The sequence below is a fragment of the Triticum aestivum genome, chromosome 3D (assembly GCF_018294505.1).
Source record: "Triticum aestivum cultivar Chinese Spring chromosome 3D, IWGSC CS RefSeq v2.1, whole genome shotgun sequence".
Taxonomy (NCBI): domain Eukaryota; kingdom Viridiplantae; phylum Streptophyta; class Magnoliopsida; order Poales; family Poaceae; genus Triticum; species Triticum aestivum.
In genome coordinates, this window is record NC_057802.1 from 237110727 (window position 1) to 237135987 (window position 25261).

Sequence of the window (25261 nt, forward strand, 5' to 3'; positions counted from 1 at the left end):
TGCCAGGGCCTGGAAACGGTCGGCGAAGTCCTGAACCATGGAGGTGAAGGGAAGGCGGCCTAGCTCCGCCAGGCGGCTCCCGCGGGTCGGGGGCCCAAAACAAAGGAGGCAGAGCTCGCGGAAGCGCTCCCAAGGAGGCATGCTGCCCTTGTCCTGCTCGAGGGCGTAGTACCAGGTCTGGGCTGCACCGCGGAGGTGGTAGGATGCCAGCCAAGTGCGCTCCGACGCGAGCGTGCGCTGTCCACGGAAAAACTGCTGACACTGGTTGAGCCAGTTAAGCGGGTCCTCCGTGCCGTCATAAGTGGCGAAGTCGATCTTGGCGAACCGTGGCGGCGTCTGGGTCGGCGCGCCATGGCCGACCGGCTCAACGGTGCGGAGCAGTGATGATGACGGCGCCCGGTCAACGGTGGGGAGACCGTCATAGGCCCCCGCGGAGCCGGACGAGGCCCCAGACTGCAGCGTGGGTACCGGTGGGTTCCCGGCCTCCGTGTAAACTGGCGATGGCGACGTCCCGGTTAGCCAGGCCGGGATCTGGGACGGTGACGGCGGAAACCGGACCTGCTGGATCGGGAGGTCTCCCAATGTGGACTGGCCCAGTTCGGAGCTGGGCGGCGGCGGTGGGAGCTGGACCGGCGCGGGCGGCGCGGCTGGGGCTGGCACGGGCTAGTGCGGCCACTGCGGCGCTGGGGCGGGCGCGGAAGGCGCGGATGGCGCCGCGAGAACCGCCACGGGCCACTGCGGCCAGGACGGCACTGGGGCGGGCGGCGGCTGGAACGACGGATGGGCCCCGGCGATCGCCGCGGGTACCGAGGACCAGGGCAGGTGCAGCAGCGGCGGAGGCAGCCCGCTGGGGTGCCCCGCCTGGAACGGCGGCAGCGGTGGCCCGCCCATTGCAGGCGCGCCCTGGGACGGCCACGGCAGCGCAGGGTGGCCGTAGGCGGCGGTAGTCGCAGCCGGCGGAGGTGCGGGCGGCCCGGCCAGGTACCAATGGATGCCCTGGACGGCCGTCACGAGATCCCGCAAGATGCTGGTGACTTCTTCCGGCGTGAAAACGGCGGTTGTCGGCGCAGCGGAGGTGACCGGGGCCGGCGGCGTTGGGGACCCAGCAGTGGTCATCGGGGCGGTGGTGATGATGGGCAGCGGCGGCGTGGGTGTTGATGACGACATGATCGAACCCGAGTCTCTGGATACCAAATTGGTAGAACCAGGGATCCTACCGGACCTGCTCCGTAGGTTGTAGGGGAAGGATGGAGTGGGGCGAGGCGATGAGCGGGCGCGCCGGCGGCTGGGCACCGTCGCGTAGGAGGAAGATGGCGGCGGCGGCTAGGGTTCCGGCTACTCTGGGAGCCGGGCAATAGGGATAATTATATTCTTATTGCTTGATTCCAAAAAGAGTCTTACAGCCTATATTTATAACCTAGATAACTTGCATAAGAATTAACCTAAGATAACTTGTGGGCTAAGATTGCCCGGTGGGCCTAGCTAAACCGGCCATAACAATGACGAAGATGTACAGCTGATGCACCTACATGAAATGATGATAAGCAATCTTGCTTCTGTTGTAACTGTTGTTGAAAAGTACCACATGGCCTACTTGGATAAGAATGAACCTAGGACTTCAATTCTCAGTGGAATGGGCTGGGTGAAAGAAACCTTGCGCACTCCAGGGGAGAGCCACCGCATGTTCCGTATGAATTCTACAATGTTTCACAATCTGCATGATCTTTTGGTGAGTACGTATGGTCTGAAATCAACTACGCATATGAGTACTTTTGAAGCTCTACCACTCTTCTTGTACATCTGTGGTGGATGTCACTCAAATCGGGGAGTGCAAAATCGATTTAAGCATTCCGGTGGCACAATCAGTAGAAAGTTTGATCTTGTTCTGCACAGCTTGGTAAAGATGTCTAAAGATTTTGTGCGACCAAAAGATCCAAACTTCTCTACTGTTCATGATAGGATCAGAAATGATAGGAGGATGTGGCTACATTTCAAAGACTGCATTGGAGCTATTGATGGAACCCACATACTTGCAACTGTTAAGCCTGAGGATGTCATTAGATATATTGGCAGATCAGGTAGTACAACTCAAAATGTGATGGCTGTATGTGATTTTGACATGTGCTTCACATATGCGTCTATTGGCCAGCCAGGTGCTATGCACGATAGTGTGCTTTATCATGCATTAGTCGCAGATAAAGATGTCTTCCTGCATCCTCCGGAAGGTATTTTTCTACTGTATGTTCATATCAGATTGTGCATTATTGCATCTATTTCATGTTGGTGTGACTTACACATCTATATTTCAGGAAAATATTATCTTGCTGATGTTGGCTATCCAAATCGTCCAGGCTATTTTTCACCATTTAAGGGACAAAGATATCACGTTCCTGACTTCCGAAGAGGTGTTGCTCCTAGTGGCGAGAAAGAAAAATTTAACCATCTGCACTCAAGTATTCGGAATGTCATTGAGAGAACTTTTGGTGTATGGAAGATGAAATGGCGAATTCTTCTCAAGATGCCAAGCTACCCATTGTACAAGCAAAAGATGATTGTTGCAGCAACCATGGCTTTGCACAATTTCATAAGGGAGCATGGTATGACTGATAAGCATTTTCGTAGATTTGATTGGAGTCCTAACTATGTACCGACAATACCGACGAGGTATAGGAAATATATTATTTCTCAAGATGCATCAGACTCATCAACATCAAGCACGAGTGGTAGGTCAATGGATAAGTTCCGTGATGACCTTGCAAAGGCAATTGCTGAATCTACAAGCTAGATGTTGTGAATATTTTCTATGTCATACTATTTTTTGTTCCGAGACAACTATGGGTAGAACATTTTATTTCATCTATTTAGATTGATCATGTTCATTATATACACTTGGATAAGTTGCTACACATATAACATATATTGTTATATACATAGACCACTCTGTTGTTGTGTGATAATAATGGGACCACTTGTAGCACACACATGTGATGGTTATAATTGCAATCAACGTAAGATGATGCTTCAGAAAAGCTCAAAATGAATTGTCAACTAACGCTCCATACAATATTCCTATTCCTATATACTCCCTCCGTCCGGAAATACTTGTCATCAAAATGAATAAAAGGGGATGTATCTAGATGTATATTAGTTCTAGATACATACCTTTTTATCCATTTTGATGACAAGTATTTCCGGACGGAGGTAGTAATATGTTAATGTTCACAACATGTCATGGTATGCCGGACGTATATGCAGAGGAGTGACAAAAGTATCACAATCAAGGGTAGTATGGTCTATTTATTCCTAAACCCACAAATCAGTGTTTTAGGAGATAGCCCAACACTCTTGTAAAGCTGATCCACCTCATCCAGATCCTCATGGGAGTGGATTCTCGGAGGATCAGGAGCAGGGAGCTGTAAAATGAGGATCTGGAGCTCTAACGAACAGGCTCTAAATACCTGCGGTGCCACTCGTCCTTGGTGTGGAGAGTGGACTGGAGACGCTTGGGAAGGGACTCCCACGGGCACTCCTCCCGGATCGCTTTCACTACCATCTGCTCCTCGACCGCCGCCGACATCGGGTCTCCGCCGCGCGATGGCTTGGTGAGCGGGTGTGGTGGATCTGACCACGCGCTAGCGAGATCAGACCAAGATCTCGCCGTGTGGGGTGGGAAGGGGACTAGGGAGCTTGCGATGCCTAAGCCGGTGCGTGCTTCCCGCGGTGATGCGTCGCTGTGCTGGGGGTGGGGAGTAGTAGGAGGGCCGTGAAGAGAGGGAGGACTTCCTAAACCGCAGACGAAGCTTTGAAACTTGCCGACTGTTGGGAAACCGGGTCACCCGGATGGGGTGGCGGCGGCCGCGTGCAACGCTACAGGCCGGCCCCTCCCGTTTCCCCTCTTTTTTCTAAGTGGGTACTTATCCCTTAACCACCTACCCCTATATAAAGCAACGAGGAGCCATTATTGTAACACCTGATCATTGATTAATAAAGCTGGTCTCCTCCATCTCCCTGTGTCACTTTTACTTTCGCATACTTCGACTACTTCGACTACTTCGTCTACGACGCTCGCTCTCGCTCCGCAACCTCGGACCGGACTCGCCGGCGGAGTTGCGGAACACGTTATCAGCACGCTTCGCTTCATCAACTCTCCGTCAAGCCTGCGTCAAGCCTGCATCACGCAGGCTTTCGTCGATCCCGCGGAGGTATAAGATCCGATCCCCACTCTTTGCAAAATGGATTACTCTCGTTCCTACGATTCCGTTTTTGCGATTAGTTTTTTTTTCGGATACATCTACCTATGGTGCGGATTTTCCTCCCAAGAACCGAGCGGACGAACACGTCGCCGACCAATGTCGATGTTCTTGGACTACGAGGGACTTGTTGACTGCACTATAGGGAGTCGGTACAGATCGTGACCCCGATGGTCGCGGTACCGCCGCAAATGCACCAGATGTGCCATGCGCCGTCGGAGTTCCGGACGAACACGACGAAGATCCGCATCCCGAGGCCGGCGTCCAGATGACACCGTACCAAGCACGCTGCACCGCGTCCTGCTGACGCCGCCGCCGCCGTCTCGATGGTCGACTCGACGCCGCGTCGTGTGGCGTGGCCGCCGCCGTCGCGCCGGTCGTCGCCGGGGCTCGAGCTGGCCGCCCCGTGCCCCGCCGTGGCCGCGCGCCGCGCGCCGTGGCCGCGCCGTCCCGTGGCCGCGCCGCGCGCCTTGGCCGCGCCGAGCCACTGGCCATGGCCAGCCCCAGCCGCCCCCCGCGTGCAGGCTCTGTCACGCGAGCTGGCCCACCCAGGCCGCCGCCGGGTGGCGCCCGCCCCCGCCGCGCGACCTGGCCGGCCCCAGGCCGCCGCCGCCCCTGGGCGCTAGGGTTTCCCCTAGCGGCGCGTGCCTAATCCGAGCGCAGCGCCTGGGCCGGCCCACTGGCTGTTGGGCCGGATGGGCCGCGGCCGTGGGATCCCTCCAATAAAAAAAAAGAGGGGCGCTGGCTGTCGCGTAAAAATTGCGGTTTAGCCCCTGCATTTTTCAGTTCTTGCGCGATTTTTATTCCTGCAGCAATATTTCGCGTAGAACCCCCTGGAACTGTCTGTTTTCGCTGAAAATGCGTATTCGGGCTTAAAAATACCTCGGGAATTCAATTTTTGGGCTAGTTTTCTCATACTAGATCCGCTTAACATGCTATTTTTTGTAACATGATATTATTGTATGATTTTACTGCTGTAGATTAATTGTTTAGCACTCTTAATCATTTAGTATGTCATATAATAGCATGTTTTAAATAGTGGAACGTCATTTTATTGAATAAGTTTATCAACATCGCTTTGTGCAAAAGATTACCTGCTGTAATCTCATGATTTTTGCATAAATCGCAGATGGCCGGAATTGCCCACAAGGAGTTTCCTGAGTTGGCCCAGACAGGATTGAACTACCTGTCATGGTCCTCGGACTGCGAGATCTTTCTCCAGGGCAAAACCCTCCTGAGGGCGATCGGTAAGGGGGCCCAGCTGGCCGTCACTGATCCCAAGTTCGAGACTGAGAATGCGCAGGCTCTGCACTTTCTCCGTCATCACCTGTCACCTACTCTGAAAGATGAGTATATGGCTGAGCGCAGTGCTTCTGGCCTTTGGACCGCTCTTAAGCAGCGGTTCGAGCGGCTGAAGTACACTGTGAAGCCACGTGCAGAGGCAGAGTGGATCCGTCTGAGGTTTGCGGACTTCAAGACGGTTGGGGAGTACAATTCGGCTCTGCACCGGATTTGTACGACTCTTCGGTTGTGTGGTACTGAGATTACCGACTCCCAGAAGATTGAGAAAACCCTATCCACTTTCCACCCCGACGCGGTCCAGTCCTCACGGAACTACCGCCAGGGGAACTACACGAGGTATTCAGAGTTGATTGACGTCCTCCAGGTGGCGGAGGCGCAAGACGAGGTTCTCAAAAAGAACTTTGTCGCGCAACCACTTGGGGGGAGTTCTCGCCAGGAGGTGCACGCTCTCAAAGTCCGCAAGCCTCAACAGAAGAAGAGGGGCCGAAAGGGCAAGAAGAAGGGCCCTCACCCCCCCGCCCCGGCTAAGCAGAACAAGCCGGGCAAGGGAGGACAACGGCCTCAGGACTGCTTCCGTTGTGGCTCGGTGGAGCATTTCTCCCGCCAGTGCCGCGCACCACAGGAGGTCGTTGCTGCATATAAGGCTCGGAAGGCGCGTGAGACGCACCTCGCCTTGGTTCAGGAGGGAGCTCCACCGGCGCCCATGGCGGCACCCGTGATGATTGCTACCCCCCTGCTGCGCCTATAGATGCGACCCCCGTGGTGCCCATCGCGGCAGCTTTGGCGGTCTCTACCGAGGCCCACGTCGCCATGGAGGTTGACCATGTGGCCGCCTCGGCAGCGCCGCCACTAGACATTGATGCTGCCTCCAAGATAATTTCTGAGGAGGATCAGCTCACTAGTATGGAGATTGCGGCGGAAGTGAATGGCTTCTTCACCGAGTCCACTTAGCATACCTCTTTGGTTATCACGATTCCGTGCTTTGCTACAATAAAATTGAATAAATTCGATTTGGTTGTAAGCTCTATGAGAGCATAAACTTATTCTTTACTTTGGCGATTGGATGACATTTATTCATTTATTCCATTATTTATACATGATAGCCTGTTATGTTCTGAGATGTGTGCATTTATTTTTAATGTATTTTCTTCCTCATTACATTAATTAGATGTCATATTTTAGAACGCGTGTGGCGCCCGAATGGAGGAAACGTGCCTTGCCGATAGCGCCACCACTCATACCATTTTACGAGAAACTAAGTACTTTGAGTCCATTAAAAAATCTCCGGGAAGTATTATGACAATCGCCGGCTGCGGTTCTCACATAGTTGGCTCCGGACGAGCCACTATTATACTCCCCATGGGAACAACTTTGCTCATTAATGATGCGTTGTTGTACCCGGAGTCGACTCGTACTCTATTGAGCTTTAGAGACATCCGCGCTAATGGTTTCCATGTTGAGACCGATGATGAAAACGGCAAGGAATGCCTACTCATCACAAAGCGGGATGAAGGTGGTAAACATGTTATCGAGAGGCTTCCTTCGTTTGACACAGGGCTATACTACACTAAGATAGTAGCACCGCCCGTGTACACTACCCTCAAGACCGTCTTTAGAAGCTCTGAACTCTTCTGCCTCTGGCACGATAGGTTAGGCCACCCCGGACTTAGGATGATGAGAAATATAATTAACAACTCGCATGGCCATAATGTTAACGTGAAGAACTTCCCGAATCCTGATGATTTCGTGTGCTCCGCATGCGCTAAGGGGAAGTTAGTCATTAGGCCATCGCCCCTCAAGGTGAGGGATGAAATCCCCGCGTTCTTGGAACGTATCCAAGGGGACATATGCGGTCCAATTCAGCCCCTCACGGGGCCGTTTCGGTACTTCATGGTGCTCATTGATGCTTCCTCTAAATGGTCCAATGTTTGCCTGCTGTCAACAAGGAACCATGCCTTTGCCAAATTGATCTCACAGATCATCCAAATGCGGAATAATTTCCCGGATTATCGTATAAAGTCTATTCGAATGGACAACGCCGGAGAATTTACTTCAAAGGCGTTCGATGATTATTGCATGGCAATGGGAATCAAAGTTGAGCACTCGGTACCACATGTTCATACACAAAATGGACTTGCCGAGGCATTGATTAAAAGAATTAAATTCATTGCCCGACCGCTCCTTCAGGGTTGTAATTTACCAACTACATGTTGGGGCCACGCGGTGTTACACGCGGCTAATCTCATCAACTTTCGACCGTCGGCCTACAACATCCACTCTCCTGTTCAACTTGTGCAAGGGTCGGCACCGAAAATTTCCCACCTTCGTAGGTTCGGTTGCCAGGTATATGTACCAATACCACCCCCTCAGCGATCGGCGATGGGCCCACTCCGTAAGTCGGGGATATACGTTGGTTATGAGACTGTGTCCATAATCAGGTATCTGGACCCCATGACAGGAGACTGTCACACGGCTCGCTTTGCTGATTGCATTTTTGACGAGGATCTTTTCCCGACTTTAGGGGGAGAGAATCAACACCTTGATGCTAAAAGTCGAGAAATCACGTGGCAAGCCACGGGGATCCACGCTCATGACCCGCGCACTGCTAAGACTGAGAGAGAAGTCCAAAAGATAATAGATTTGCAGTCTTTAGCAAATCAACTGCCCGACCACTTTAGTGACTTAAAGACTGTGACAAAATCACATGTGCACGCGCGCAATGCACCGGAAAGGGTTGAAATACCGAAGAAAAATGATGGTATGCCCGCTCCCGTCCAAAGGCCTAAAAGGACGAGAAATCCGGCTTCTCAAATCCCAAGTACTCGGGGACGCCCGACGAAAAAGGATAAGAGAGATTTATCACAGCCTGTCACCAAAGTACCCCAAATTGAAACGGGGAGCCAGTCGAGACCTGGCACAAGTACGGAAAATTCAGTGCACGAAATTCCGGACTTAAACTTTCCCATAGGGGAAACACCCAGTGGAGATGTGAGCGCACACATCGGCGCGGGAAATCTAACGGACCTTGCTCCCATAATGGGAAATTTGGTAGAGCAAGTGTTTGCGCCTGATGCGCTCCATGACGAAATGGCCATAAATTATATTGATACGGGGGAGTCCCTGAACCGAGCAACGGTGATTGTCGACATCAACTTTGCTACAAAAATTGCCTCAATCATAGATCTTGACCCTGAGCCTAACACGCTCGCTGATTGCAAGAAAAGGTCGGATTGGAAAGATTGGCAGCAGATAATTACTGCCGAATTATTATCTCTCAACAAAAGGAAGGTGTTCGGACCAGTTTGTCGAACTCCTCCCCACATTCGCCCTGTTGGCCATAGGTGGGTTTTTGTTCGAAAGAGAGATGAAAATAATAAGGTAGTACGGTACAAAGCAAGGCTCGTTGCTCAAGGGTTCACTCAACGACCAGGTGTCAATTTTGAGGAGACTTATTCCCCAGTCGTGGATGGAGTTACCTTTAGATACTTGATCTCGATGGCAGTAAACATGGGCTTGAAAATGAAACTAATGGATGTTGTCACTGCTTACCTATATGGTAACTTGGATTCGAACATATACATGAAGGTTCCAGAAGGTATCCCTGTTCCGAACCATGATAGAGCAAATAGGGGTCTATACAGTGTTCAACTTCAAAAGGCACTGTACGGACTCAGACAGTCCGGTAGAATGTGGTACAATCGCTTAAGTGATTTCCTTCATGAGAAGGGCTACACGAGCAATAAAGATTGCCCATGTGTTTTTATATGGCGATCCCAAGATGGATTCTGTATAATCTCGGTGTACGTGGACGATTTAAACATAATCGGTACACCTGAGGATATTGAGGAAGCGAGTTCCTACCTGATGTCGGAATTCGAGATGAAGGATTTGGGTAAAACCAAGTTCTGTCTAGGTCTGCAACTTGAACATTCCCCTGATGGGATTCTAGTGCACCAGTCGGCCTACACCCAGAAGGTGTTGGAAAGATTTGGATTTGATAAGGCATATCCTTCTAAGACCCCGATGGTCGGAAGATCTTTACAGCCAGACAAGGACCCGTTCAGGCCAAAGGAAGAGGGGGAGGAAACTCTGGGACCAGAGGTTCCTTACCTGAGTGCAGTTGGAGCACTCATGTACCTCGCAAATTGTACACGGCCAGACATTGCGTTCGCCGTCAGTTTGCTTGCTCGGTACAGTTCTGAACCTACCAAAAGACATTGGAAAGGTGTCAAGGACGTCTTCCGTTACCTGCAAGGGACCAAAGATCTTGGTCTATTTTATAATAGGAATCAAGACCTATCTATTACAGGCTATGCCGATGCTGGGTACCTGTCGGACCCGCATGATTGCAAATCGCAGACTGGCTATGTTTTCCTTTGTGGTGGAACTGCGTTTTCCTGGAAATCGTCCAAGCAAACACTTGTGTCGACTTCCACGAACCACTCGGAAATCATGGCACTATTCGAAGCGTCAAAAGAGTGTGTATCGCTTCGGCGGATGATCGGCCACATTCAGCAGACATGTGGGCTGAACACCGTACAAACCCCTACCATTATCTATGAAGATAATGCTGCTTGTGTTGCACAAGTCCAGATGGGTTATGTGAAGAGTAACCTCACAAAGCATATTAGTCCCAAGTTCTTCTATGCACATGAGCTGCAACAGTTGAACGAGGTGAGAGTTTTGCATACTAAGTCCTGTGACAATCTTGCTGATATGTTCACTAAATCATTACCGGCATCAACCTTAGAGAGGTGTGTGCGTGGAATCGGTATGATGAGACTTAGAGAGATGCAAGGTTCAGGGGGAGAAACTTCACAAACTCGTCGCTAAAATCTCAATCCTGATGATCGAGTACTCAACTTGATGGTTGAGTGGATTGTACTCTTTTTCCCTTGAGTGAGTTTTCCTGATGTTTCTCACACGAGGTTTTTGACGAGGCAATTCGTGCAATACAACAACGTATACTGTGTGTTCTTTCTCCACATTTTTTCCCACTGGGTTTTTCGGAGTTTTGAGGCATGGATATACGGATAATTACCCAAGGGGGAGTGTTGGGAAACCGGGTCACCCGGATGGGGTGGCGGTGGCCGCGTGCAACGCTACAGGCCGGCCCCTCCCGTTTCCCCTCTTTTTGCTAAGTGGGTACTTATCCCTTGACCACCTACCCCCTATATAAAGCAACGAGGAGCCATCATTGTAACACCTGATCATTGATTAATAAAGCTGGTCTCGTCCATCTCCCTGTGTCACTTTTACTTTCGCATACTTCGACTACTTCGTCTACGACGCTCGCTCTCGCTCCGCAACCTCGGACCGGACTCGCCGGCGGAGTTGCGGAACACCGACTACCATGTCAAACGGGTCTCCTCACTACTTCACGTCAATGTCCAGTTTTCTCCTTTCTCGGAGAGTATATACACTACGTTTCTCATGGCCCAAAGGCAAAAACGATAGTAGAGTATGTTTAAAGAAGTGTATATGCTGTGCTAAACTTTTTGATTCAGCTGCATCACCCCCATCTCTAAAACAGGTTACATAATTCTGTGAGGTCTGCCTAAGCGCGAAATCTTTCCCCTATGGTCACGCTAGGGTTTACTTTCTCTCCGGCTGATCCCCGCCAGACCTTCCTAGGCGGTTGAGAGTGTTAGGTTTCTTGTGTTTGTTGAGTTTTTTAGAGATTTACATGGTGGAACAAGAACACAAGGGGAAAGGCACTCGCGAAAACATGGGGAAGGATCCAATCGATGTCAGGGGAATCGTCAATGGTTGGGCAAACGAAGGAGTTGCGGGTGGTCCGCCGACAATGGATGGTGGGGGAAGTGGCGGTAGTGGTCGTGAGTACGATAATGGAGAGCCTAGCGCACGACTAATCTGTGACGCCCCGAGTTCGATGCATCGGGTGTCTTCCAGTTATTCGTCGTCGTTGCCATGTCATTCGCTTGCGTGTAGCACTTTGCCATGTCATCATGTGCATTGCATCTGCATGTTTTTCAAAACTTGCATCCGTCCGGGTCTCCCAGTTCTCTCCGTTGCCCGTTATGAGCCCAGCTATGCAGCACCTCCGAAATATTATTTTATAAGTGGCATAAAATGTTCTCGGAATGGGGTGAAAGTTGGCGCGCGGTCTCGTTATGTTGTAGGTAGACCGCCTGCCAAATTTCATCGCATTCGGAGCCCGTTTGATAGCCCAACCGTCATCTGTAGCGGCACCGTTGCTGGTTTATTCGTCGGACGTTTTCGGTCTCCGAAAACCTTGTCGGGCTGCATTTCTCCCCTCTCCTCTAGGCCCAACCCCCTCTACACAGCCCATCTAAACCCACCTAACCCCCTCCTCCGCTCGGAGCCGCACGATCGAGATCATAAGGTCCGGAAACGGACTAAAACCCCTAATCCTAGCCCCTCATGCCTATATATAGGCCCCTAGCCCCCCCATTTTCGGAAACCCTACCCCCACCTACCTTCAGCCGCCGCCGGCCTCGTTTTCAGCATCGACAAGCCCTGCTCCGCCACTTGGCGGCATTCCAGTGGCCAGCGCCGCCGCCAGCCGCTCCCCTCGCCCACTCCCCGCTTGCCACGTCGGGCCCCCAGCTCTCCACCGCTGCACCGGCCCGCCAGGCCCATCCGCGGCCCGCCCCGCGCCCTCGAGCCGCCCCGCTCCTCCTGCTCGTTCCCGATCGGATCGGAAGGGCGCGCCGCCGGCCGCCCGCTTGCCTAGCGCACGCCGCCCAGGAGCCGAGCTCCACTGCCCCGAGCGCCCCGCGCCTCCTCGTCGCCGACCCTGCCGCCTCCGCCTCGTGTGCGCCGCCACCTCGCTGCATCGCTGCCCCGCGCAGCCCACCGCCGCCGTCTCCACCCCAGCGCCGCCCCGTGCTCCGATCCGGAGGGCCGCGCCCGGATCCGGCCGCCGGCGCCCGTCCTCGGTCTCGTTGGACCCTGCCGCCGCCCTCGCGCCCTCACCGGTATACCACCCCGCCGCCCTGCCCTCCTGCTGGCCTCGTCCGTGTCACCGACGCGTGGGCCCGGCCGCCCGCGCCCCTGAACCGGAGAGGACCCGTCCGGTTCAGCCGAACCGGACCGGCCCGCGGAAACCCCCCCGGACCGCCACCAATCCGCCCCGAGTCGGCCCACGGGCCCGAGGTGAGCGAGCCCGCCTATCCTCCGCCCTGTGCACTCCATAACTATCTCGCGCTCACTCTGTTTCGCTTCAAAACGGCCAAGTCCCTGGACATTCATATCATACATGCATTTTGTGAATGCCATAAGTATGTGCATGTTTGTCCGATTGGAACAATCTATATATGCAAATGGTCTACTCTCTGTGCTCTTGATGATGGTGGTGGTTACATTCATGTTAGGGTGCATCTTCATGTCATAATCATCGTTGCAAAAGTGCTAAGTGATGTTATCTGCTGGAAATTGTCATAACATGCCTATTTGTCTTTTTCATAGTATTTTGTGTGATTTTCTTTTCAGCATCATAGCAATATGTTTTAGGAGAACATTCATGCCATCTTTGCAGTGGTGCAATCCATGTATTTTGATATGCCTTTTGATAGAGGCAAAGGTGTCACGTCTTTCGATGAGATGATGGATATCGCTTTGATGGAAGTCGACTTTGACGATCCAACTACGAACGTGCGAGGACGTCGCGCCTTAGCAATCGCTAAACCAACTCCGAGAGGTTATTGACCACGCCGGAGCACGACCAACCTGACCACGAGGGTCAGTTTCCTGCGAGCAAACGAAGAACAAGCAAGAAACTGAGATTGCAATCTGGATATTGCGAATATAAGATGAAAGCTTTATTGATCAAGGTGGGGTTCTGTGACGCCTTTGTCTGGTCGTTGAACACAAACGAAGTACGTGAAGTTGTAGCTATGGCGAACTTTTAATCTAAACAAAACCCCAAAGTCTAAACGACGCCCTAAGGGCTGTATATATGGAGGAAGAGGTGGGAATTTCGTGGCCCTTGGGGAAGGGGTCCGAAACCAACCCTATCTCTTGTTTCCCCACACATACGGACTCTAAAAATAGCCTATACTCAAGTATTTTGAAATTACATGGGCCTGGCCCAATAATAAGGTGACGCAGCACCTAGAATAGCCTCTGGACGAAAGTTATGAAGTAGCATCTTGTATATTTCGTCCAAGGCTTCATGCACGCATTATGGTGGCTTCAACGTCCTGAAATCATCACTTGTAACTCCGTTCTTGTCCCCCATGCGCATGCCATCATCTCCATGCTTGTTCTTGCTCCAATGTTCATCCTTCTCAAAGCTAGGCCCTTCATTTGTAAGCAAAACAAATGTATCCAATTTAGGCAGCATCATATTCTCATGAACATTAGAATCATTACCAAGAAACGAAAGCACCTGGTAATTTAATTGGCGTGCGCGAGCTCTAGTAATTGGTCCAGTATGTATAGCAGCAGGGGCTGTGGGTGTAACAATGGTATTGATGTCCTCATCATCCTCCCCTTCTTGAAATGAAGTCGTCCTCGACGGAAGCTCATCTCCCTCACCCAAATAAGGCTTCAAATCTGCAATGTTAAAAGTGGGACTAACCCCAAAATCGGCAGGCAGCTCAAGTTTATATGCATTATCATTTATTTTCTCTAACACCTTAAAAGGACCATCAGCACGTGGCATTAGCTTTGATTTTCGCAAATCAGGAAATCTATCCTTACGCAAATGTAACCAAACAAGATCTCCAGGTGCAAACACAACATGTTTTCTACCCTTATCTCCAACAAGTTTATATTTAGCATTCATACGCTCAATGTTTTCCTTAGTTAACTCATGCATTTTTAAGATCAATTCAGCACGTTGTTTAGCATCAAAATTAACCTTCTCCGAAGATGGAAAAGGCAACAAATCAATAGGTGCACGAGGTAGGAAACCATACACAATTTCAAAAGGGCACATCTTAGTAGTAGAATGCAATGAATGATTATAAGCAAACTCAATATGAGGCAAGCATTCTTCCCACATTTTCTTATTATTCTTCAAAACAGCCCTAAGCATAGTAGACAATGTTCTATTGACTACTTCAGTTTGTCCATCAGTTTGGGGGTGACAAGTAGTACTAAAAAGCAGTTTAGTCCCCAACTTAGCCCATAAACATCTCCAAAAGTGGCTAAGAAATTTAGTATCACGATCTGAAACAATAGTATTTGGCACACCATGCAAACGAATAATTTCACGGAAGAACAAATCAGCAACATTAACAGCATCATCGCTTTTATGACATGGTATAAAGTGTGCCATTTTTGAGAATCTATCCACGACAACAAATATGCTATCCCTCCCCTTCTTTGTTCGAGGTAAACCTAAAACAAAGTCCATAGATATATCCTCCCAAGGAACACTAGGTACAGGCAAAGGCATATATAAACCATGAGGATTGATTCGTGACTTAGCTTTTTGACATGTAGTGCGGCGAGCAACAAAACGCTCAACATCCCGTCTCATCTTTGGCCAAAACAAATGTGTAGCAAGTACGTCCTCCGTCTTCTTCACGCCAAAGTGTCCCATTAATCCTCCTCCATGCGCCTCCTGCAACAACAAAAGACGAAGAGAGCTAGCTGGAATGCATAGCTTGTTAGCACGGAACACAAATCCATCATTAACGACAAACTTGTTCCAGGTTCTTCCTTCTTTACAATTCTGCAAAACATCTTTAAAATCAGCATCATGCACATATTGATCTTTGATGGTCTCCAAACCAAATATTTTGAAGTCAAGTTGTGAAAGCATAGTATAGCGACGAGACAATGCATCAGCAATAACATTTTCTTTACCCTTCTTGTGTTTAATGACATGAGGGAAAGTTTCAATGAATTCAACCCATTTAGCATGTCTACGATTCAGTTTAGCTTGACTTTTAATATGTTTCAAAGATTCATGATCAGAATGTATAACAAATTATTTGGGCCATAAATAATGTTGCCATGTTTCTAAAGTCCGAACAAGAGCATATAGTTCTTTATCATAAGTAGAATAATTCAGACTAGGCCCACTCAATTTTTCAGAAAAGTATGCAACAGGTTTACCATCTTGTAATAACACACCTCCTAATCCAATTCCACTAGCATCACATTCAAGCTCAAAAGTCTTATTAAAATCAGGAAGTTGGAGTAAAGGAGCATGTGTCAACTTATCTTTCAATACCGTGAAGGCTTCTTCCTGTGCGGTACCCCAAACAAAAGGCACATCCTTCTTTGTAAGCTCGTTGAGAGGTGCAGCAATGGTGCTAAAATCTCTCACAAAACGCCTATAGAAACCAGCGAGTCCAAGAAAACTCCGCACTTGTGTGACCGTTTTGGGCTGCGGCCAACTCTCAATAGCTTCAATCTTGGCTTTATCAACTTCAATTCCCTGTGGAGTAACAACATAGCCAAGAAAAGATACTCGGTCGGTGCAAAAGGTGCATTTCCCAAGGTTACCAAACAAACGTGCATCACGTAGAGCAATAAAAACATCACGTAAATGTTCCAAATGTTCTTCCAAAGATTTGCTATAAATTAGTATATCATCAAAATAGACTACCACAAATCGTCCAATGAAAGCACGTAAAACTTCGTTCATTAGTCTCATGAAAGTACTAGGTACATTAGTTAACCCAAAAGGCATGACTAACCACTCATATAAACCAAACTTAGTTTTAAATGCAGTTTTCCATTCATATCCCAATTTCATACGAATTTGATGGTATCCACTACGCAAATCAACTTTGGAGAATATTGTAGAGCAATTCATCAAGCATATCATCTAGCCTAGGAATAGGATGACGATAACAAATAGTAATATTATTAATGCCTCTACAATCAACACACATACGCGACGTACCATCCTTTTTAGGCACTAGTATAATAGGAACAGCACAAGGACTAAGAGATTCGCGTATATAACCTTTGTCGAGCAGCTCCTGTACTTGACGCATAATCTCCTTCGTCTCCTCTGGATTGGTACGGTATGGTGCACGGTCGGGTAGCGATGCACCGGGAATTAAGTCAATTTGATGCTCAATCCCTCGAATAGGTGGTAATCCCGGTGGCACGTCTTGTGGGAAGACGTCAGCGAACTCCTGCAAAATGTTAGTGACAGCAGGGGGCAAAGAGGAAGGCACGTCCTCGAATGAAAATAATGCCTCTTTGCACACAAAAGCATAGCAAACAGATTTGCTGAAATCTAGCTCATCAATATCAGATTTTGTGGCAAGTAAGCATGCACTTTTCAATTTAATTTCAGAAACAACACTAGATGGTTTATTATTAGGTTTCATTTGTTGGTCAAATTCTTTTGCCACAATCTGATTTTCACTCTTATTTTTCTCCTGTTTTGCTTTATTAGCTCTATTAATGTCATCTTTCAAAATGGAATCAGGAGTCATAGGAAGCAAAGTAATATTTTTATCCTTATGAACAAGAGTATACTGATTGTTTCTACCATGGTGTACAGAATTTTTATCAAATTGCCATGGTCTACCAAGTAATAAGGAACATGCTTGCATGGGTACCACATCACAATCAACATAATCAGCATATGTAGAGATACTAAAATGCACACGAACAGTACGTGTTACCTTAACCTTGCCGCTGTTGTTGAACCATTGGATGTAGTAAGGATGTGGATGTGGTCTTGTGGTGAGATATAGCTTCTCCACCATCTCCATGCTAGCCAAGTTGTTACAGCTCCCTCCATCTATGATGACGCGAACAGAACGTTCCTTCACAACTCCCTTTGTATGGAACAAATTCTGCCTCTGATTTTGCTCTGCTTGTGTGACCTGCACGCTCAAAACACGTTGAGCAACTAAACATTCATACCTGTCAGCGTCTTCAGGAGCCATGTATTGCGTCTCATTTTCAGAATCATCTCCACCATGTTCTTCACGTGTAATAAGAGCCAAAGTCTCCTCATCATAGTCACTAGCAGACTCATACCCACCATCCTCAGTAGCAATCATTACACACTGAGATTTGCATTCTCTCGCATAATGTCCTCTTCCCTTACAACGACGACAAATAATATCACTTGTGTTCCCTGTCGATGCCATGGAAGAGGAAGAGCTCTGTGCAGGCCCGACAGGTGCGCTCTTGGCAGATAGTGGTGGTTGTGCTTGCTTTCTTGTATCACGGCTAGAGGTGGAACCTGATGGAGGTGCTGGTGCAGTGGAATTAGAAGATGCACGCGGTGTCCATGATGAAGGTCGACCTGTAGAAAAGTTAGTTCGCGCCAATGGCTGTCGATCCTGCACTTCACGTTCAGCTTTACAAGCAAGATGGAATAAACGAGTGATATTATTATAATCCTTATACTCTAGAATGGTCTGAATCTCTTTATTTAATCCACCCATAAAACATGCAAGCATAGCTTCATTCTCCTCAACAATACCACATCTAATCATGCCGGTTTGTAATTCCTGGTAATATTCTTCTAATAAATTTTTCCCTTGTCTTAAGCGCTGCAATTTTTGAAGTAATTCACGTTGATAATATGGTGGAACCCAACGAGTACGCATAGCAGTTTTCAAAGCAGCCCAAGTAGCTGGAACAGGATATAATCTACAATGTTCAGACCACCAAACACATGCAAAGCTAGTGAAAGCACAAACAGCAGCAGGAACACGTCTCTCCTCAGGATATTGTAAACATGTAAATCATTGTTCAGTTTCTAACTCCCAAGTAAGATATATATCCGGAACATATCTACCCTCAAATGGTGGAATATTCAATTTCAGTTTAGGGAGATGGTCATGATCTCGTACCTGAGGTGGTGGTGCCGGCCTACCGTTGCGAATATATACCTGAGGTTGACCTGCTGGTGGTGGTGCTGGTGGCTGCACGTAGTTCTGATTTTGATCAACCTCATCCTCATAATCGCCTGCATAATCGTCATCCTCCTCAGCCGCCGCAGTAGCAGGAGCCAAAGAAGCATCAACAGTAGGTGCAGCGGCACCCGAATTTTGACCAGTCTCAATTGGAACGCGCTGTGCTCGTCCCACTTGATTTGGAAGGCGGCGTTGGAGATGTGGTTGTTTTTGTTGTAGAGGTGCCACATGTGCAGCCGGTGGTGGTTGGGGAAGACGCTTGAGTAATTCAGTAAACTTGTTATCCAGCTTTGTCTCGAACGACTTCTCCACGGCATCTATCTTCTCCATAGCCTCTTCAAAACTGTTTAGCACATCTCCCACCTGGCCACTCATCATTTGCTGAAATTTATCATGCAACTCCTTGTTCGTCATGTTCTCCCAATCAGTCTCATCGGCTTGTGATCCTGCCATAGTTAGCAGCAATAGAAACACAAAAGAATATGATCCTGCAGACTACTAGGAAATGGTGGTGTGTCACAAAACCTTCAAGCGGATCTCAAATTCTTACCAGTTCTTACCCAGCAGCAGGTGGTGATCGGCAACCGTTGTAGTCAAAACTCTCAAAGCTTGGATAGAGCGATTACCAGGGAGAGTCAAACGCACGATGTAGATGTATGTGGAGCTGGGAAGGCTTATAATATGGTAGCAAAAATGGTCTGCAATAATCAATTCAGAGATGCAAAGTTGAAGAAACGCTCAACGACGGTACTGTGCTGGTCCTAGGCTAGACCGTGCTAGAGACGCGAGCCTAGAACACTAACAAAATCACGGCGCTGCACGTAAACAAGGGAAAAGCACACACTGGAATTTTTTTTGCTCTTTTTTTCGCTCTCTTCTTTTTGCGCTCCTTTTTTTTGCGAAAAATCACTATAATGGCGAGTGTCTCAAAACTCTTCCCAGGTCAAACTGACAGGATGGGCAAAAATCTTTTTGACTATTTTTTTCGGAAATCAGGGCAGCGACGACGAAAAAGTGCGACAAAAAAATCACTATGATGGCGAGTGTCTCAAAACACTCCCCGGGACCTAAAAATAGGATAGGGAAAAAAATTGGTTGCCGAAATTTTGGCCTAAAAACTGCCCGGGGGTCTCCAGACTTTTTTTTTCGAGACCTACTCAGGCAAGGAAACACGAAACGGAAAATAGATGGATATCTAAAACAAACCGAATATGAAAAGAACTCGGATTGGTGGTGGATATATGGTGGTAGGATATGGCAGCGGTGGTGGTATATGGTAGCGGTGGTGGTATATGGATACGGATTGGTGGTGGTATATGGATACGGATTCAGAGTGGTGGCAGATAAGCAATAGTGGTAGATGGCAAGGCGATGATGATGGTGCGGCGGCGACGTGACAACTTATGACCAGAACTCGAAACTCTAAAAGACTAGACTCTAAGACCAGCAACTTGACACGACGATGCAACCGCAAATTCAACAAAGCAAAAACCCTAAAAAGATTATGCAAATGCTCAGATTGGTTCGGATATACTGAACTAACCCTAATTTTTTTGTGGCTTTTTCGTGGACTGTAGGTATGAAGAACAGACTTGATATAAACTACGAAAAACTGTAAAATCTCACCGAGCAACCTGGAAATCTGATACCACTTGATAGAGGCAAAGGTGTCCCATCTTTCGATGAGATGATGGATATCGCTTTGATGGAAGTCGACTTTGACGATCCGACTACGAACGTGCGAGGACGTCGCGCCTTAGCAATCGCTAAACCAACTCTGAGAGGTTATTGACCACGCCGGAGCACGATCAACCTGACCACGAGGGTCTGTTTCCTGCTAGCAAACGAAGAACAAGCAAGAAACTGAGATTGCAATCTGGATATTGCGAATATAAGATGAAAGCTTTATTGATCAAGGTGGGGTTCTGTGACGCCTTTGTCTGGTCGTTGAACACAAACGAAGTACGCGAAGTTGCAGCTATGGCGAAATTTTAATCTAAACAAAACCCCAAACTAAACGACACCCTAAGGGCTGTATATATGGAGGAAGAGGGGGGAATTTCGTGGCCCTTGGGGAAGGGGTCCGAAACCAACCCTATCTCTTGTTTCCCCACACATACGGACTCTAAAAATAGCCTATACTCAAGTATTTCGAAATTACGTGGGCCTGGCCCAATAATAAGGTGACGCAGCACCTAGAATAGCCTCTGGACGAAAGTTATGAAGTAGCATCTTGTATATTTCGTCCAAGGCTTCATGCACGCATTATGGTGGCTTCAACGTCCTGAAATCATCACTTGTAACTCCGTTCTTGTCCCCCATGCGCATGCCATCATCTCCATGCTTGTTCTTGCTCCAATGTTCATCCTTCTCAAAGCTAGGCCCTTCATTTGTAAGCAAAACAAATGTATCCAATTTAGGCAGCATCATATTCTCATGAACATTAGAATCATTACCAAGAAACGAAAGTACCTGGTAATTTAATTGGCGTGCGCGAGCTCTAGTAATTGGTCCAGTATGTATAGCAGCAGGGGATGTGGGTGTAACAATGGTATTGATGTCCTCATCACCTTTGGTGACTAGCATAAGCATGCAAAGTAGGATACTTGCTGTTGCTGATTTCAGTGACTTAGTGTTTTCTGCTAAGTCTGAACCTGCTATATTATGTTGCCATGTTAACTTGATGCTACTGGTAAATCCATGCATAATCTGGAGATGCTCAGTAAGGATGTTTTGTAGATCTTGTTATGCTCTATCAATACATGCCCTTGTTTGTAATTGTCGCCTGTTGTAGCTTGTCATTACCATGCTCTAAACTTGCTAAATAATGTTTCTGTCAGCCTGTTATTCCTGCTCACATGTATGCCCTGTTTTTCACCAAGTCATAATCTGTGTTATAAAGTGGCTTGTTGCATTGATCATGTTGGATTAATCCTGATGACTATGAACCTAAACCTTGATGTTATTTAAAGCATGTTACGTGTTATTCAAGTTCATGTCATGGTTGTGTCAATCTTGCTCTAGTAGCATGTCGTATTGATGCTTGTAAGATGCCTAGTGTTTTGGACAGCTTGTCCTCTAAACTTGTTTCATGTGTATGTGTTGAACCGTTGCTCCATTTTGAGCGTGCTCTATATGAAACTTTCATGGTTTTGCATGTAGTTTCATCATGCCTTGTTGCATCCATGTTTTGGAGTGTTTGTGATTGTGTTTTGCTTGCATTTGCATCAATGCCATGTTTAACTTGTTTTGCTCATATCTTCTAGGCCGTAGCTCCGAATTAAATAAACTTTATATGTAACTTGACTAGAAAGATGCGTAGATCATCATGGTGCACCTTAACCTGCTTTTAACAACTTCAACATAATGTGTTATTCAGATCTGGACCAATTTCGAAATTTGCATATGGGGAGTTTCCGGAATTGTTGTATGTTGATTCCGGCCTCATTTAAACTTGCTTTGATGTGTGGTTCTAGTATGCATCCTCTCTTGCCATGAGTAGCATCATATAGCCTTGTTATGCATCATACTTGAATGAGCATCATGCCATGTTATGTGTTGTGTGTTTACCATGTTGTTTGCTTCTTTCCGGTTGTGCTTTTTCTCGATAGTTCCTGTTTCGTTGCGACCGTGAGGATTCGTTTGGCTACGTTGGTTCGTCTTCTTCATGGACTCGTTCTTCTTCCTAGCGGGATTTCAGGCAAGATGATCGTCACCTTGGATCTCACTACTATCTTTGCTATGCTAGTTGTCTCGATGCTATCGCTATGTCGCGCTACCTACCACTTGTTTATCAGGCCTCCCAAATTGCCATGATAGCCTCTAACATTTTCCACCATCCTAGCAAACCATTGTTTGGCTATGTTACTGGCTCAGCCCTTCTTATAGCGTTGCTAGTTGCAGGTGCAGTTGCAGGTTGTTCCACGTTGGGACATGGATATAAAGGATATCATGGGATATCACAATATCTCTTATTTAATTAATGCATCTATATACTTGGTAAAGGGTGGAAGGCTCGGCCTTTTGCCTGGTGTTTTGTTCCACTCTTCCCGCCCTAGTTTCCGTCATACCGGTGTTATGTTCCTTGATTTTGCGTCCCTAACACGATGAGGGTTTATGGGCCCCTCTTGACAGTTCGCTTTGAATAAAACTCTTCCAGCAAGGCCCAACATTGGTTTTACCATTTGCCTAATAACAACTAAAACTTGCATAGGGACCGGCTAGCACCCGAGGATTATTAATCAACCCCTAGGCCAATGCTCCTCATGAGTGTTGGTCCAAACTAGAGCACTGTGCGGGGCCGCCCCAGGGCAACCTGGGTTATTTTGGCACCTGTACCATCGCTCATCCGTCGTGGCATGAGACGAGATATGCGCGGCTACTATCAGGGTGTCGGCACGTCGGGAGGTCTTGCTGTACTTGTTTTACCATTGTCGAAATGTCTTGTGCACTGGGATTCCGGGTCTGATCGGAGGGTCCTGCGATGGAGGATTGTCTCCGTGGATCGTGAGCTTGTCATGGGCTAAGTTGGGACACCCCTGCAGGGTTTAAACTTTCGAGAGCCGTGCCCGCGATTATGTGGCAGATGGGAATTTTTAATATCCGGTTGTAGAGAACTTGACACCAGACTTGAACTAAAATACACCGACCGCGTGCGTAACCGTGACTGTCTTATTTCGAGTGAGTTCGAGAAGAGAACACGGTGGGGTTATGTTTGAACGTAAGTAGTTCCGGATCACTTCTTGATCATTACTAGTTTGCGGCCGTTTGCGTAGTTTCTTATCTTATTCTTGTATTCGTAAGCTAGCCACCATACAATGCTTAACAGCTTGCTGCAACCTCACCACTTATCCATTCCTTACCCATTAAGCTTTGCTAGTCTTGATACCCATGCTAATGGGATTGCTGAGTCCTCGTGGCTCACAGATTACTACAACAACAGTTGCAGGTATAGGTAATGCGATGATCATGATGTGAGAGGGATGTTTACTTGTTTTAGAGTTATTCTTCTTCTTCGTCGATCTTGGGATAGGTTCCTGGTCGGTAGCCTGGGCTAGCAGGGTGGATGTCGTTTGAGTTTCTGTTTGTGTTTCATTCGTAGTCGGATGTTGTTCTCATGTATGATGTTGATGTATTCTTGTGGCATTTGTATGCCCTTTGTATGTATCCCGTTCTATTATGTAATGGTATGATGTAATGATATCCACCTTGCAAAAGTGTTTCAATATGCGGCTCTATCCTTGGTGGGACATTCGAGTCCTCTCGGATAGGATCGCATATTGGGCGTGACAAGTTGGTATCAGAGCCTCAACCGACCATAGGAGCCCCCTATGCGGAATAAACCTAGTGGTTAATTTGTCAAGCACAAAACCTGCAACAACTAGGCTCACCTATGTGCACCAACAACTTATGCTAAGCAAGAAAAACTACTTAGGTGATAGCAAGATATATGACAAGAAACAATATGGCTATCACAAAGTAAAGTGCATAAGTAAAGGGCTCGGGTAAGAGATAACCGAGGCACGCGGAGACGACGATGTATCCCGAAGTTCACACCCTTGCGGATGCTAATCTCCGTTTGGAGCGGTGTGGAGGCACAATGCTCCCCAAGAAGCCACCAGGGCCACCGTAATCTCCTCACGCCCTCGCACAATGCAAGATGCCGTGATTCCACTAAGGGACCCTTGAGGGCGGTCACCGAACCCGTACAAATGGCAACCCTTGGGGGCGGTCACCGAACCCGTACACTTTGGCAACCCTTGGGGCGGTCACCAGAACCCGTCAAATTGCTCGGGGCAATCTCCACAACCTAATTGGAGACCCCAACGCTTGCCCGGAGCTTTACACCACAATGATTGAGCTCCGAACACCACCAACCGTCTAGGGTGCCCAAGCACCCAAGAGGAACAAGCTCAAGGGTACCAAGCACCCAAGAGTAATAAGCTTCTCAACTTGTAACTTCCACGTATCACCGTGGAGAACTCAAACCGATGCACCAAATGCAATGGCAAGGGCACACGGAGTGCCCAAGTCCTTCTCTCTCAAATCCCACCGAAGCAACTAATGCTAGGGAGGAAAATGAGAGGAAGAACAAGAAGGAGAACACCAAGAACTCCAAGATCTAGATCCAAGGGGTTCCCCTCACATAGAGGAGAAAGTGATTGGTGGAAATGTGGATCTAGATCTCCCCTCTCTTTTCCCTCAAAAACTAGCAAGAATCCATGGAGGGATTGAGAGTTAGCAAGCTCGAAGAAGGTCAACAATGGGGGAAGAACACGAGCTCAAAGGATAAGGTTCATTGGGGAAGAAGACCCCCTTTTATAGGAGGGGGAAAATCCAACCGTTATGTGCTCAGCCCGCACACGAGCGGTACTACCGCTCGGGCGGAAGAAGCAGTGAAAAGGAGCAACAAAACAAGAACCTTGGGGCGGTAGTACCGCCGATAAGCGGTACTACCGCTCACCCCAGCGGTACTACCGCTGGAGGAGCAGAACACGGGACAAAAGGAGGCAGGACAGAGCAGAGTACGGTGGCAGTAGTGTAGTAGCGGTACTACCGCTCGACCGGAGCGGTACTACTGCTAATAGGCGGTACTACCGTGCCTTACTGCCGCGCGACTACCGCTGAACCCGACACGAAAAGAGCAGACCCAAAATCGAGGCGGTAGTAGAGCGGTACTGGAGCGGTACTACCGCTTGACGCTACAAGCGGTACTACCGCTGCCACCGCGGTACTACCGCAGGGAGAAAAACAGAACTGCCAAAACTTCTTCATATGAGCTCCGAATTGAGAAAACTCAAGCTTGTTGGATACAAGACGACGAGTAGCATCAAAACGGCGGTTATAGTAAGAAGAGGCAGGGGAGGTATGCCAACA

At 48.2% G+C, this 25261-nt stretch overlaps 1 protein-coding gene across 1 annotated transcript in view; it reads right to left on the reverse strand.

Annotated features, from left to right (window-relative positions):
* The window catches only part of LOC123078303 (protein FAM91A1), a 47132-nt gene extending 43294 nt beyond the window's left edge, over positions 1-3838 (reverse strand). The window contains exon 1 of the mRNA XM_044500761.1: positions 3459-3838. Within this exon, the coding sequence (XP_044356696.1) occupies positions 3459-3577 (119 nt within the window). The 5' untranslated portion in view covers positions 3578-3838. The remainder of the gene's footprint in view (positions 1-3458) is intronic.
* Positions 3839-25261: the final 21423 nt, after the last annotated feature.